We start from the raw sequence: 12,517 nt of genomic DNA, 5'->3' as shown, positions 1-12,517 counted from the left end.
AAGTCCATGGTGCATCACTGCTTTCATTTTTGCATACTCTTTCACTAATTCATGAAGTCTGTTTATACTACTGAATTGGAAGTCAGTCCAGCTGGATACAGGCATACTAGATTTTCTTCCAGGTTTCTGCAGTCCTCATACTTACCGAACGAGAGCATTTTTGGGGAGGGTTGGTAGAATGCCCATCCAGCTGTCCATGCTCACTCAAGAACCCAGTCACTTGGTCTAAGAAAGAAGTCACGTCCAGCTGGTGCCACTCCACTAGCTTCTGGCCTAGGGAACATAAGTCACCATAAAATGTATTTTTCAGCAACAATTGTCCTAAGACTGCAGCTTAACCATCAACAATCTAATTTCACTACTGTGCAAGCATTATGCAAGAATCCACTTTCGTGGAACTGCAGCTGCCTACAGGCCACCACCTGATAATGACAGAACTTCCTCTCTTGACCCCCTTCAAAAGGTTCCACTCACGTACAGACATAAATACAATCTGTATTTAGTTCTGCTAAGGGAAGATGTGCAGAATGGTGTAGTAGGCATCAAAAATTAAAAAAACACAAAACGCTAATTTTATGAAGAAGCATTTGTACATTCATGTCTGCTTTGATTCTACACATTGACATTTATTTCCATAAGTAAAGTGCTGAGAACTTCAGTTTCAACAACAAAAAAAAATGCTTTGAGGTGCTTTAAGTCAAACAGCAAGAAAACTCTGCTCTAATGAAAGAAGCTATTCCTTCAGTCCTGAGAAGCATGATACCAAACCATTAATACAAACCATTTGCCTTCTACAATGATAGAAAAGGCAGGGGTTCTGTCACTCAAATGGAAAAGTTCTGATTTCAAAAGAGCTCAAGGTAAAGGTGTAAGTTGGCTCATTTAGTAAAACAAACAAACAAACAAACAAAAAAAAAAACAACAAAAACCACAGGATTACTGATCTGTATTCATGTAATAAGTACGTTGCTATAATTATTTCTAAGATAGTTTACTCATCACAAGATTTCAATCAGCTTTTAAAAGGCCACTTCAAAAAAAAAAAAAACTTCACCAAAAACTAATTTAAGAATTTTACCAGCAGGTGGTACTATTTTCAATTTTTAAGCAAAGTATTTGATAAACTATACCAAGTACCATTATCAAACATAGAATTTCAGAAAGCCTTGGGAGTTTTGTTCCTTTAGTTCTTCCAGAAGTTCTTTCACTTCTTCTGGGACAAGATGATCTCTTGGAGGACAAATAAGAGAACTGAGATGCTTTACTTGCAACGTAATACATATTGCCAAAGACAGTATTCTAGCCTACAACTGTATACATAAACTGCAGGTAACTGTTACTTGTCTTACCTGTCCTGGGATCCAGGATGGAGACATAAGGGAAGTCTGCTAATTTATAGAACTGTATGTACCTCTGGCCCTCCTCACTGTCATGGTACACCTACAAAATACCACATTGGAAGCTAGTTACTGAGGGGAGAGGGAACAAGAACTCCACTTTGAAAATGTACCAAGTTTTTCACTATTTTACAATGTATGCTCAAGTGGTATGCACATGTCTCAGCAACTTCTGCAAGCTGAATACGCACCTCTAATGGTGTGTGTATTAGAGCTTAACTGATATATTTTTTTTTTAACTGACATTTTGGACCCACACTGTGTATGCACTAGAACACGCATTCATAACTACAAAGGTTGTCTCTTCCACAGTTCTCCAAGAGAACCACAGCAGTACCATTTTATTCAAAGAAGTCTGTTTTCGCTGTCCTATGTATCAGGACATCGAGTTACCCGTGTGGCTCCACTAAGTTTCCCACCTGCCAAAAAATGAAATGTTCCCGGATTATGTTCTTCACAGCCTCGTTGCTCCAGACATCACGGTTGAGACACTGGCACGCAAAATCTTGCACATTCTGAATGTTTATCATGAGCCATTTGTTCTGCATCTGACCACACTCCTTGGCCTGTAAGCAGAGAGAAAAGCTTAATTAGTTAAAACCAAAGAGCTAGATATAAACAATGCCAGCAATGATCAGTGATGGCTTCTAACAGTGTCAGATTTTTCACCAAAACCCCTTCACAGTGAGAAAGATGGACAGAGCTAGCGCAAAGGCATCCACAAAACAGAAAGCAGGGCTGAAAGACCTGCTCAAATGAGATTGCTTGAATTACAGAATCACATCGATCAACAGAGCTGCTGGATTTCAACAAGCCAAGCACAGAGTGGGAAAGCAGCTTTAGGACTGGGGTGGGGGAGAGGTGAAGGGAAAGACACTGAATTAAGTATTCGTTCAGGGAAGGGTGTAGTCAATCACACCAATCTAACAACAGAGAAAAGACCTGTTCACTCTAGAGATAAACCTGTGGAACATCTTCTATTTAAATAGCATAATTGACAGAGGACTTGCGTAAATGCAACAGGACCACCTCTCTCTTTTTTTTTTTTTTTTCTCTCTCCAAGTTTTGAGTTGCTCTATTACTGTACAACTGCCAAATTAGACATCCTTTTCTGATGCTCGTTATCCAGACTGCAAGTTGGGAGGAAGACGGGAAGGCGCAGGAAGAAATCTTACTGGTTTGAGTCACAAAGCTGGCATAGTCTGACTGCTTGGTTGCAAGTTAATGGTAGGAGTTTGATCAAGAATGTAATTCTGATCGCTGAACTGTCATACCTGTTGAAAAAAAGAGGGCTATATCAACAGAAGGAATGCTCTTACCACCTGGAGAGACTGGAACTAGCATACGAGCTTCCCTTCCTTTTTAAAAAAGTATGCATTTATTTCTAAGTGCATTCACCATCCTGCTGGTAATGCACTTCACAGCAAAGCCAAGGAATTAGAACGTTACAGAAGATTTTGCTGTTTTGGGCAGTAGTTTGTTCCCCAAACCAAAGCATTTATGTTTAAGGTGATTTTTAACCAGTGCACCTTCGATAGTCAGTCTATCTGATGCATGATAGACCCGCGAACCCCATCCACTTAGCTCAATGAAGTTCAGGCCTCAACACTGCTGTTAAACCTGTAAATGTTAAACTCTAAGCTTGCTTGTTGTTCAGGTCTGTAAAATATACTCTGCATGGCCAAGTGACCTGCAGAGCCAAACAGCATTTTACTCAAAAAAAAAAAAAAAAAAAAAAAAAAAAAGCTACAGAAGAAAAAATGAATGCAGAAGTGTGGAATGTTCCTCCTGTTGGCACAGGGGACCTCACACCAACTAGGTATCACTAATATTGCCATGTGAGAATCCTGTGTTTGCTCACCAGAAGGGAGAAACAAGGCAGGTGGCACCTAAGTAACTGCTAAGGGTCTCAGTTATACTTGTGATGCCTTTATTTTAAAGATTTGTTTTGAGCTAGCCGTGGGATTTGAGGACTAATTCCAGGCAATCAGTTTAAGATGAGGCCTAGAGGTACTGCCCAGGATTAAAAGGGAACATATGTCAGTATGTAAGGTCAGTTAATCACACTGCCTTTGTTCTAACAGAACCCAGATGGCACTGAAAGAACAAACTCAAAAATATGTAATTAGCATAGCTGGAAAGTGTATCACACTCTTCTACACTTACTTTGTATACTTTTTAACATTATTAAAAACTTGGCTCTACCTCTCCTCCATCCAGCCACTGCAGGCAGAAGGGTACAGGCAGGAAATTCCACATGACATTTTTGCAAAGGTAAGTTTTCACCTGGAGAGCAGGTCCAGCTCTTGAAACTACTTTTAACTTCCTTGTAAAAACAACAGGCTTCACTCTGAACGGTTAAGAGGACACAGTTAAACTGCTACCATCTCTCTCACACACACACACGCTCTTACACAGCCACTGCTTTTTTGGAGGTAGAGGGGGAGCGTGGAAGGAAGAAATAGTGTGGGTTTAGAGATTACATTTGTGGATCACTTTGATGAACGACCAAAATAACAATGCAGGGCTCAAGAGCTGGCTTGCATAGCCTGAAAACTGCCTGATGGCTTTAGATCCACTGTTTCCTACATCTGCTCCCTGCTCTCACTTCTCCTTAGAGGTACGAGTGCCTGGCATTTCACAAACAGCACCCAAAGGGTAAGTACAGAGCAGCTCCTCGCTGCAAGCATTCCCACTCAAGCCTTTGGCAATCAGGAACTTCCAAAGACAGACGCTTGTTAGATACAACAGGACAGACCCCCAGAAGACCAACGTCCCCTAAATTCACCTTTCCCCTTTTTACCCATCCACATTTTTTTATCACTACAACTTATGGCAACAAACCAGCCATCACAGATCTGGCTAGACAACGGGGGAAACAAGCCTTGTGTTACGCTCGCTACTGCCTCTCCCTGGAAACTCTCGCTCCTGTACTACTGAGAATATCATGGTTTATCATTCGTTTGGCTTTTCTGAACCATGTATGGCTCATAAATTTTGCGCTGGCTCTTTCTCATCCCTCTGCTGAAATGCACTGCTCCCTTCAGTCAGCAGAGAGGAACGAGGAAGTGGAGCCAGCATCTTGTGACCTTCCAGACATCTCCTAGTCAAGCATGATTCAGTTTGGAAGACACCAGGTGACACAAAGTCAGAACAAAAGATCCGTCTAACAAGAAACATCCTATTTATGTCAGGCTTCCACCTCTTGCCTGGGCCAGCACAGGACAGGGTGCTTTTCACCCTCCTTTCACCAACCAGCCATTCCTTAGCCCGTGGTGCATCTGCAGGCTCCACTTATGCCAAAGGGCAGCCTAGAAGCACTTTATGCAATAATTGCACCATTTGAGTACAAAATTAGGTTAGCTTCCAAACTATTACTGCTTGCTTCACACAAAGAAAAAAGTCAGCATCAGCTGTAAAGCAGGGAGCAGCTAAAGATATTTAACTTGTAGATGGAGGAAACTTCATACAGATAGGCTTGTAACTCTGCAGCGTCACAGCTACTTCACAGGAACCCCAAAATCCCGATGAGTATGAAGTACAGAACTGCACATGCTAGAACTGTCTGCTCCCAAGACAAGAAATGCAAGCTAAGCCAATTTGGTGCATACCCCCCCAAATTAAACCATAGCTTACAACACATGCATGAAGAAATAAACACCTACAATCCCAGAGAGCAATCTGTGACCTCAGAACAAAACCAAGCTGCTCATTAGGAAGCAAGTTTGGTGCGTTGCTCTACCAATTTCTACCTAGCAAACTCTATGTTAAAGAGATAGCAAGTGTGAAGCTTCATATGAAGCTCAATATTAGAGTCAGGAAATAAAAGCTAAAAATCCCTTGTGCAAGCTTAACTGATCCTTAACAGCTTAATTGTACAACCACGCAACGGTCCGCAGATACAGACTTTTACTGGCACTGTTTTGAAGGTCTGAAAGTTTCTCTGAAATTCCCTAGCAGGGGAAAAAGGGCAGTTCAGGCTAACACCTTGCTGGATATCAGTTATTTGCCTCTGGTTTATTCAGCCCTATTTCACCATGGGCCATCAGGTAACTGACATCCACTGCCTCGCCCACCACGTTCAAAAGGGCTGCAGGATTAAAATAAAGTCTTTTACAGATTTTCCGTATCAATTTTTTTCCCCCCCCTCTTTTACACTGTAATGAAGTTAGCCACACACAGCTTTACAAGTGTAACGATCATACTTCTGTATTTCTGAAGCACACTGCTCCTTGATGGAGCTCAAGTTAAAAAAAATCAATGCTTGTGTAACACTTGAAAATTTCTCTTTGATGAAATTTAATTCACATCTATTCTTAAAGGCTGGTATTGGAGAGTTAAAATGAGATGGCAACTTTTTGCAACTTACTGTTAATAAAGGTTTTTGTGTGTGTTTGAAGGAAAACTAATTTTCTCAGGCAAAACCAAGGATAAACGAATCTACCTACTAAGCTGGAGCACCTAAACAGGAGCAACAAAAGACGGACAACAAAGCTGCATGAAAAGCTTACTAAGACCAGCCGCCACCACTACGGCTAAGTTTGCATAAAGGCATACATATGGATGGCACACTGTAGGCAGACTGTTCGTGCACACCCCTCCAGAGCTTAGAGCACATCACACGCCAGTAATAAAAAATAAAACCACAGATTAATACTAAAATACAAGAGCTTCAAAACAACAGGATTTAGTCTTTGGTACTTTGGAATGGAATAAATATATATAAACTATATAATAGAGATGTTATCTAAGTGTACAGAGAAGGAAGAAGCCAACAGCAGCTTGTTAGAGGTGAATTTTGAGAAAGATTCTGGTCACTGGGTTCACAGGAGGCCCCACATCATCCCAAGCTGAAGCAGTACAGCAGTGCACAGTCATAAAAGGTAACACAAAAAGGGTAATGGTCAACAAATTGAGAAGCTAAGATTTTTCTTGCAAGAAAAATGAGGAGCATCAGTTTGAAATGAAAGGTAACAAATGGGACGAGGAACTGGACAAGAACACAACAAGGTGAATACCGATACCATGAAGTGTACATGTCTCTAAATTTGGGTTACTACAAAGAACAGGATGAGGTGTGTACATACAAACCCTGTGTTGGTTTGTTGTTTTTTTTTTAACCTACACAATGGAATGAGTACACAGATTATGACAATCAAACCTTTTGATCAGCTGCATCTTCCTCTGAAATTAATTCTGACAGTGGTGCATGCCATAGTAAACATTGCTAAAGTCTTGATGTGTTTTCAGCAAGACATGAGGAGACTTGCACACATCTTAGATTCCTCAGCAGAAATTACAGGGTGCTTGCTGACTGTGTATACACTCTAGTATGGAGCAGCACTGGCTGTTTTATGTGAATTCCCTTTCTCGGTCCCTCAACCCACATTTGCTTGGTTCACAAACAGCTCTGAACCACAGGCCTGGTCAGGATCATCAGTTGGAGGACAAAAGACAACCTTGTTTGAAGTAAACCCTGAAGCACATATCATGAGGCAGTGATGCCTCAGCACCAGCTACTTGAGCCTGCTCGTCTGCTTCCATTGCACCAAATTACTTGCTGAGGTAGACTCGGCTATCCTCTGTCAGCATCCTTTCCAACCTGGAATTATGTCGTAAGATTAAATATATGGAGGGCACTGTCAGGCCACAGAACTGGTGACAAGCCAACTGATCTTTGGTGATTCAGGAAGCACAAAAAGAGAGATGAGGCCAACAGGATGGGGAGCTGGAGCCTCAGTGAAGGCAGCACGTCTCTAAAAGTTCTGCAGCAGTATTTCAGCATGGCATTAGAAACAAATATAAGAGCGTAAATAATGTTTTGCTCAGCTCACAGTCAGATCTCCAGCACCACTTGCAGTGTCTGCACTGCCCCATTTGGTCATTAGTTTGCATTCTCATGAAATCATCTCTATCATTCAGCTACTTAAAGATGACCAGGCAGAAGCTGAGTAGTAACTGCGGCTTTCAAACAATATCTGGAAGTTGGGAACTCAGAAAATAAAGAGATACACTTATTTGTGTAGTCTCTAATCACTAACTGGGGCACTGATCCAGATAGTAGCAAATTCTGACTAGACCCCCAAGAAATGCAACAAACAGAAAAGGTGACACCTGAGATCACTGAAATCCTACAGCCCCCTTAGCGTTCCCCTTCTTGCAGGGACAATCTCTTGGACACTTTTTCCATCACGACCAAAGGCAGAAGATGATTGCTGTAATTTTATATACAAACACGACTTCTACTGAAGATAAAGTTGCATCTTCATAACAATGCCACGCCCAGATACATTTACAAACACTCAGGTATCAGAAGTCATTCAGCCATGTTAGCAAAACTGCATGAGCTTTCTAGCTGGGCTGGGCTGCAAACTATATGGTCCCTTATAAAGCACTTACTCACCCACTAAAAGCCATCTTACTTCAGCTATTTCTATTTCATGCTGTACAAAGATGCTTCAAGGGATGCAATTCTTCCATTTTTACCAGCCTCATTTGTGCACAGAAGTCTTTCAGTGAGCACTATTTGCCATGCTGGCATTTAAACAACAAAAAAATGTGGTCTACAACCATTAGTTGAATCCTTCAGGAGCCACCAACATTTCCATAAGCACTGTATCAAGTATTTATCACTATGTGGTCCTTTGCAACTTTCTCATCAGCCTACATACACGCCAACAGCCTAACCCAGGGCTTTCACACTGTACGCAGCCACCACATATGGAACTTCACCAAAACTTCAAAACTTACCGTTTCGAAGCTGCCTTTGTGCATCAGATCAATGGGAGGCCTGAAGAGGTCTGCTAGAGTAGTGAGTTTCTTATCTACTGCCCCTCCATTTCGTAGCTCCTGTTCCTGTCGAACTGCACAGCCCCAAGAGGAAACAAAGCTGAATTAGACAAAATACTCACATGATGGATTTACTACTGACTTGACACTCATACACGAAACTTTTTGGCACCTACGTCACAAGGTTGGTCCACACTGAGTAACATTTAGCTGTTACTTAAGGCAAGAACCCCACTTGTCCCAGCTCTCTCAAGCAGTGGGAATTTATTTAAATACATCTTAAGAAATGTAAGTATCAGTGGCAGTGGTCACGTGCCAATATTTGAAAACAAAAAAATGTCCACGACTTGTCCCCCATGATGCTTTTAAATAGAGAAAATTGAGCTACACTGTAAGATCATAGCTTTACTCAAGAGTATTTCTATTTCAACGTTTGTAACACCTCAAGGTAAAACAATGCCACAGAAAGATTCAGTTTATGTAGAGAGATCACAGCAACTGCTCACCTATATGCATTATATGCAGGGATATAATGCAGTTTACGGAACCAAGCCATTTGATATGAGGAATAACTATCTCATAACTCCAAAGTTCTCCATTTGTGAAAGGAGTTGCCAAGGGGCCATACCATACAAGCCACTTTGGAGCAAACACTGGATCCCTCCAGGGATAGAAGTATCCCTGTGGAGCAGGCCTGGAAGCCAGGAAATAACATGGACTTCTCTGGCTAAAACGACTTCTTCAGAGATAACCAGGATAGTGATATTAACCCATAAAATTTTTTACCATGAAGCGTCATTAGTTTGCATCACAAACCTTCACAAAAGTTTACACATCACACACCTCTAAATGTTTTTTCTATAAGAGAGCAGAGATGATGAGAAAAAATTTAAGGGCATGAAGTTGCTGTAGATTCTGTGTTTTTACATAGCTGCCAATTACTTTAGTACCTGACTAGTTACTACTGCTGGAAACCCCTGACCAGAGCTGTCAGGAGAAAGCCAGCAACTACAAATAGTTATTTTCAGCATCCAGTAGCACCTAATAACTCAGGAACCTGGTCCTTGGTTAGAGCTCTTGAGCACTCCCACAACATTAGCAGAAACAACTGGGTAATAGCGCAAAATACCTGGTATCTGTTGCTGTTAAAGAAGCCTGTTCTGTGAAACTTAACGGCTTAAATAACAGCCAACACTTTGCCATTTGGAGATTCTGCATATGAACGAATAGACAGTGGTAAATAACAATGTGAATTTTCACATGATCCTTATGTGTGGCCAAGAAAGAAGCCTCAGGGCTACTCAAATTTAATTCAAGTGCCAGAAACACCACTGACTATCCAAGAAAAATTCAGTGGATGAAATTAAATTCTACATAGCTATTATATTCTTCTCCATTTTTGATTCTCCCTAAAGCAGAAAAAGTGTTTTTTGAAAGTTATCAAGAATGTATCTGGCATACCAAGGCATGCTGAATATACCTTCGGATGGTTTTACTTACATACCCCGGGCAAATGTTTGGACCAGCACCCTTAGTACCTGCTTCATATGTCCACTACTCAGTACTCTCCCTTCAGCCATTCCATGACAACTTAAGATTGCCCCCAGAAATAAAGCAACGGCCTTAACTGCACCCAAAGCACGTGGAAAAGAACTGTCACCAAATGGTACTGCCACAACAAGGAACAGCCTAATAATATTTTTCCAAAATAACTTTTGCTACACAGTAAGCAATTAAAAAACATTAAATGACTGAAAACTATCATAGCCTATGCTGGCAATTAATTCGCAATCATACTTAGAAAAAAAAAAAAAAAAGAAAAGGAAAATCTCTTAAGTACTGATCTGCAGACACTTACTGGTTTCTGTTTGAAAATCCCGAAAGCCATCGAATATTGAGCGCGCAGGTCTGCGTCTTTTAGGAGCTTAAAAGAAAACAGTATTTAAATAATTATTCCAAAGGTATTCTATCAAAAGCATTACTTATTAGTACCTTCCATCACACATTGAACAACAAAATAGGAATTCAAAGTATGACCTATGTGGGAGTAAAATCATTAGGAAAGGCTGGAGGAGGATGCAGACAAGTAGTTTGTGAGACCCATTCACTCCTATCATATCCTCTGTCCAGCAAACCTTACCACAGAAGGAAAATGGATCAATAGTACACAAAAATTTAAAGTTAGCCCCTGCAAAAGAATACCTTCCTTATTAAGAAACGCATTTGTTTATTCCACAAATCATTTCCACTCCTTTTTAATCTCTTATCCAGATCCTATCTTTGTCTGCATTGGCGATAGCCAAGTTCTTCCACTGGATCCAGTGTCACTGCCTGCAAGGAAACCTTCAGGTGGGCACAGTGGGCCAGGCAGGTAACTGAAGTACTGCCTTACAGCTCCTCTGAAGTCCTATGATATGCTAAAAGCACTGCAGTTGGGATGCAAAACAAAACTACCCGCCAAGATTTATTTTAACTACTTGTCTGCTTTACTTTGATTTGAAAGCAAAACAGCTTTAAGAAAGAACTTTCAAAGCATAATTGTTAGAAGACATGATAAACATTAAATGAATTACAGAGAGCAAGATAAATACAACATATACCCACCAGAAATGTGTAATGTGTGGGAAAAATCCATTTACATTGAGGAAGCATGAAATACATACAGGTCACAAAGCAAGTACCTCCAAACCTTGTTTTTAGAGATCTTTATGGTTTTGCGCCCGTAGACAAGAGGTGCTGCATGCACTGTCACCCTGCGCCGCATTAAGGGCAAGGAGAACGAACACAGCTCTTATTTCTTGCATAGTGTATCAAGAAAATAATAAGAGCGTTTTGCACAGCATATGAGGAAATTGAAAGTAACCCTGAATGAGGAGCACGCCTGTGAAGAGTGCCTGTCCAATTCCAGTAAGTAATGTTGTTCTCTCTCCTAAAAGCTTACCGCAAGCACAGCCTGGTACAGCCAGCTGCAGCTTCAAACAGCAACTGAAGGATCACTTCAGCAAAGCAACATTTGCCTCCCCGGGCTTAGCTACAAGCCGAATGCAGGTGTGCTGTTGGACTTCTCTGATTTATTTTGCAGTGCGAGAGCGATTCAGCGTATCTGGCAGAGCAAACGGACACGGGCTTTTCAATCAGAAGAAAACCTAAAACATGACCTCAATATGAGGCTCTTACAACCAGGAACTGGAATATTTCCTGCTTGAGATTAGAGCTGAAAGGACCAATAGAAGTAGCTTTCCAGTGTCAGCTGGGCTGCCGGGCTGCTTCGTGCTATAAACAAAAGTGGCATTAATGAGAATATTAGCACTGGTGGATGAGACAGAGCCAGGAAGCTACCACTGATCCCCAGATTGCCTCGGTAGGGCAGTCAGGGACAGCATGTCTGCGATCAGTGTGTGACAGGCGGGTAGAAAAGGATCAGGCAAGAGGGCTGGCAGATCATACTCCTGCACTTTGTGGGTTTGTGAACCCACAGGCATCTCTAGACCTTTGTCAAAGACTCTGCTGGGTCACAAAGAAAGCAAGAGGAACAAGCTGGTGCGCTGCCTTCAAAGAGCCCTCAGCAGGTCATCTTCTGTAACCACCTCTCAGCTTGTGCATCCTGGCAAAAGATGTCTCCGATGTTGAGAACAGGGTCAACAGAAAACCAGTTCCACAGTAAACCTCAGATTTGATCTCATGTCTCTCTCTAGCTCAGGAACTAAACAACTGAAAACAAATTTCCTATGGGTACAGGATCACATTAAAGATGAGCACTCGCATGTCCTTCCTTGTTAAAAAAGACAAGACTCTTAATCCAGCTGACGTGTTAAAAGCCATAGACAGCCTGGTCAACGCAAAAAGGACAAAGACTCACAAGGGAAGTAAGTAACAAAAAAAGAGGGAACTTTAGATCTCTATACAGAGGTGGACATTATACATAATGAAAGGATAATGCACCTGGTAATCTAGTCCTGATAGTGAAGAATTCAGAGCATCAGTGCATTAGCTAAGTACTAACCAGTGTTTTAGTTAAGTACGCAACAGAAATCAGTATTTCCATTACCTCTTTGTTTATAGCAAAAAATGTTTCAAAAGCAGAACAGCTTCAGAAAACAAGAAAACTATCTGTGTGATAGTTTTAAGAGCAAATTAAATTCTTTTAACGAAGAAATGGATAACACGATGAGTAACAGAACAGTTCAACCCTTCCTCATGGATCTCTCTGAGAAGAATCCATTTGTCCTCTCCATTTTTACCTGTCAGTCAAATCCCCAGCTTGGACACTTTTGCAGCAGTGTTGCACAGTTCTGACCCCCCCAGAACACAGATGTGTACTCATCATTGCT

General features: G+C 41.3%; 1 protein-coding gene across 2 annotated transcripts in view; it reads right to left on the bottom strand.

Moving 5' to 3' along the window:
* The window catches only part of UBXN7 (UBX domain protein 7), a 30,596-nt gene that overhangs the window by 12,618 nt on the left and 5,461 nt on the right, over window positions 1–12,517 (bottom strand). For both annotated transcript variants that reach the window (XM_084292256.1, XM_084292257.1), the window contains 5 exons: window positions 10,045–10,110; window positions 8,148–8,260; window positions 1,817–1,963; window positions 1,350–1,440; window positions 146–273 (listed from right to left, as the gene is read on the bottom strand). In XM_084292256.1, coding sequence (XP_084148382.1) covers window positions 146–273; window positions 1,350–1,440; window positions 1,817–1,963; window positions 8,148–8,260; window positions 10,045–10,110 — 545 coding nt within the window. The remainder of the gene's footprint in view (window positions 1–145; window positions 274–1,349; window positions 1,441–1,816; window positions 1,964–8,147; window positions 8,261–10,044; window positions 10,111–12,517) is intronic.

The sequence above is a fragment of the Netta rufina genome, assembly GCF_964035555.1.
Source record: "Netta rufina genome assembly, chromosome: 9".
NCBI classification, from domain to species: domain Eukaryota; kingdom Metazoa; phylum Chordata; class Aves; order Anseriformes; family Anatidae; genus Netta; species Netta rufina.
Note: the sequence above shows the minus strand (reverse complement) of the source record. Positions and strands in the feature narration are given on the sequence as shown.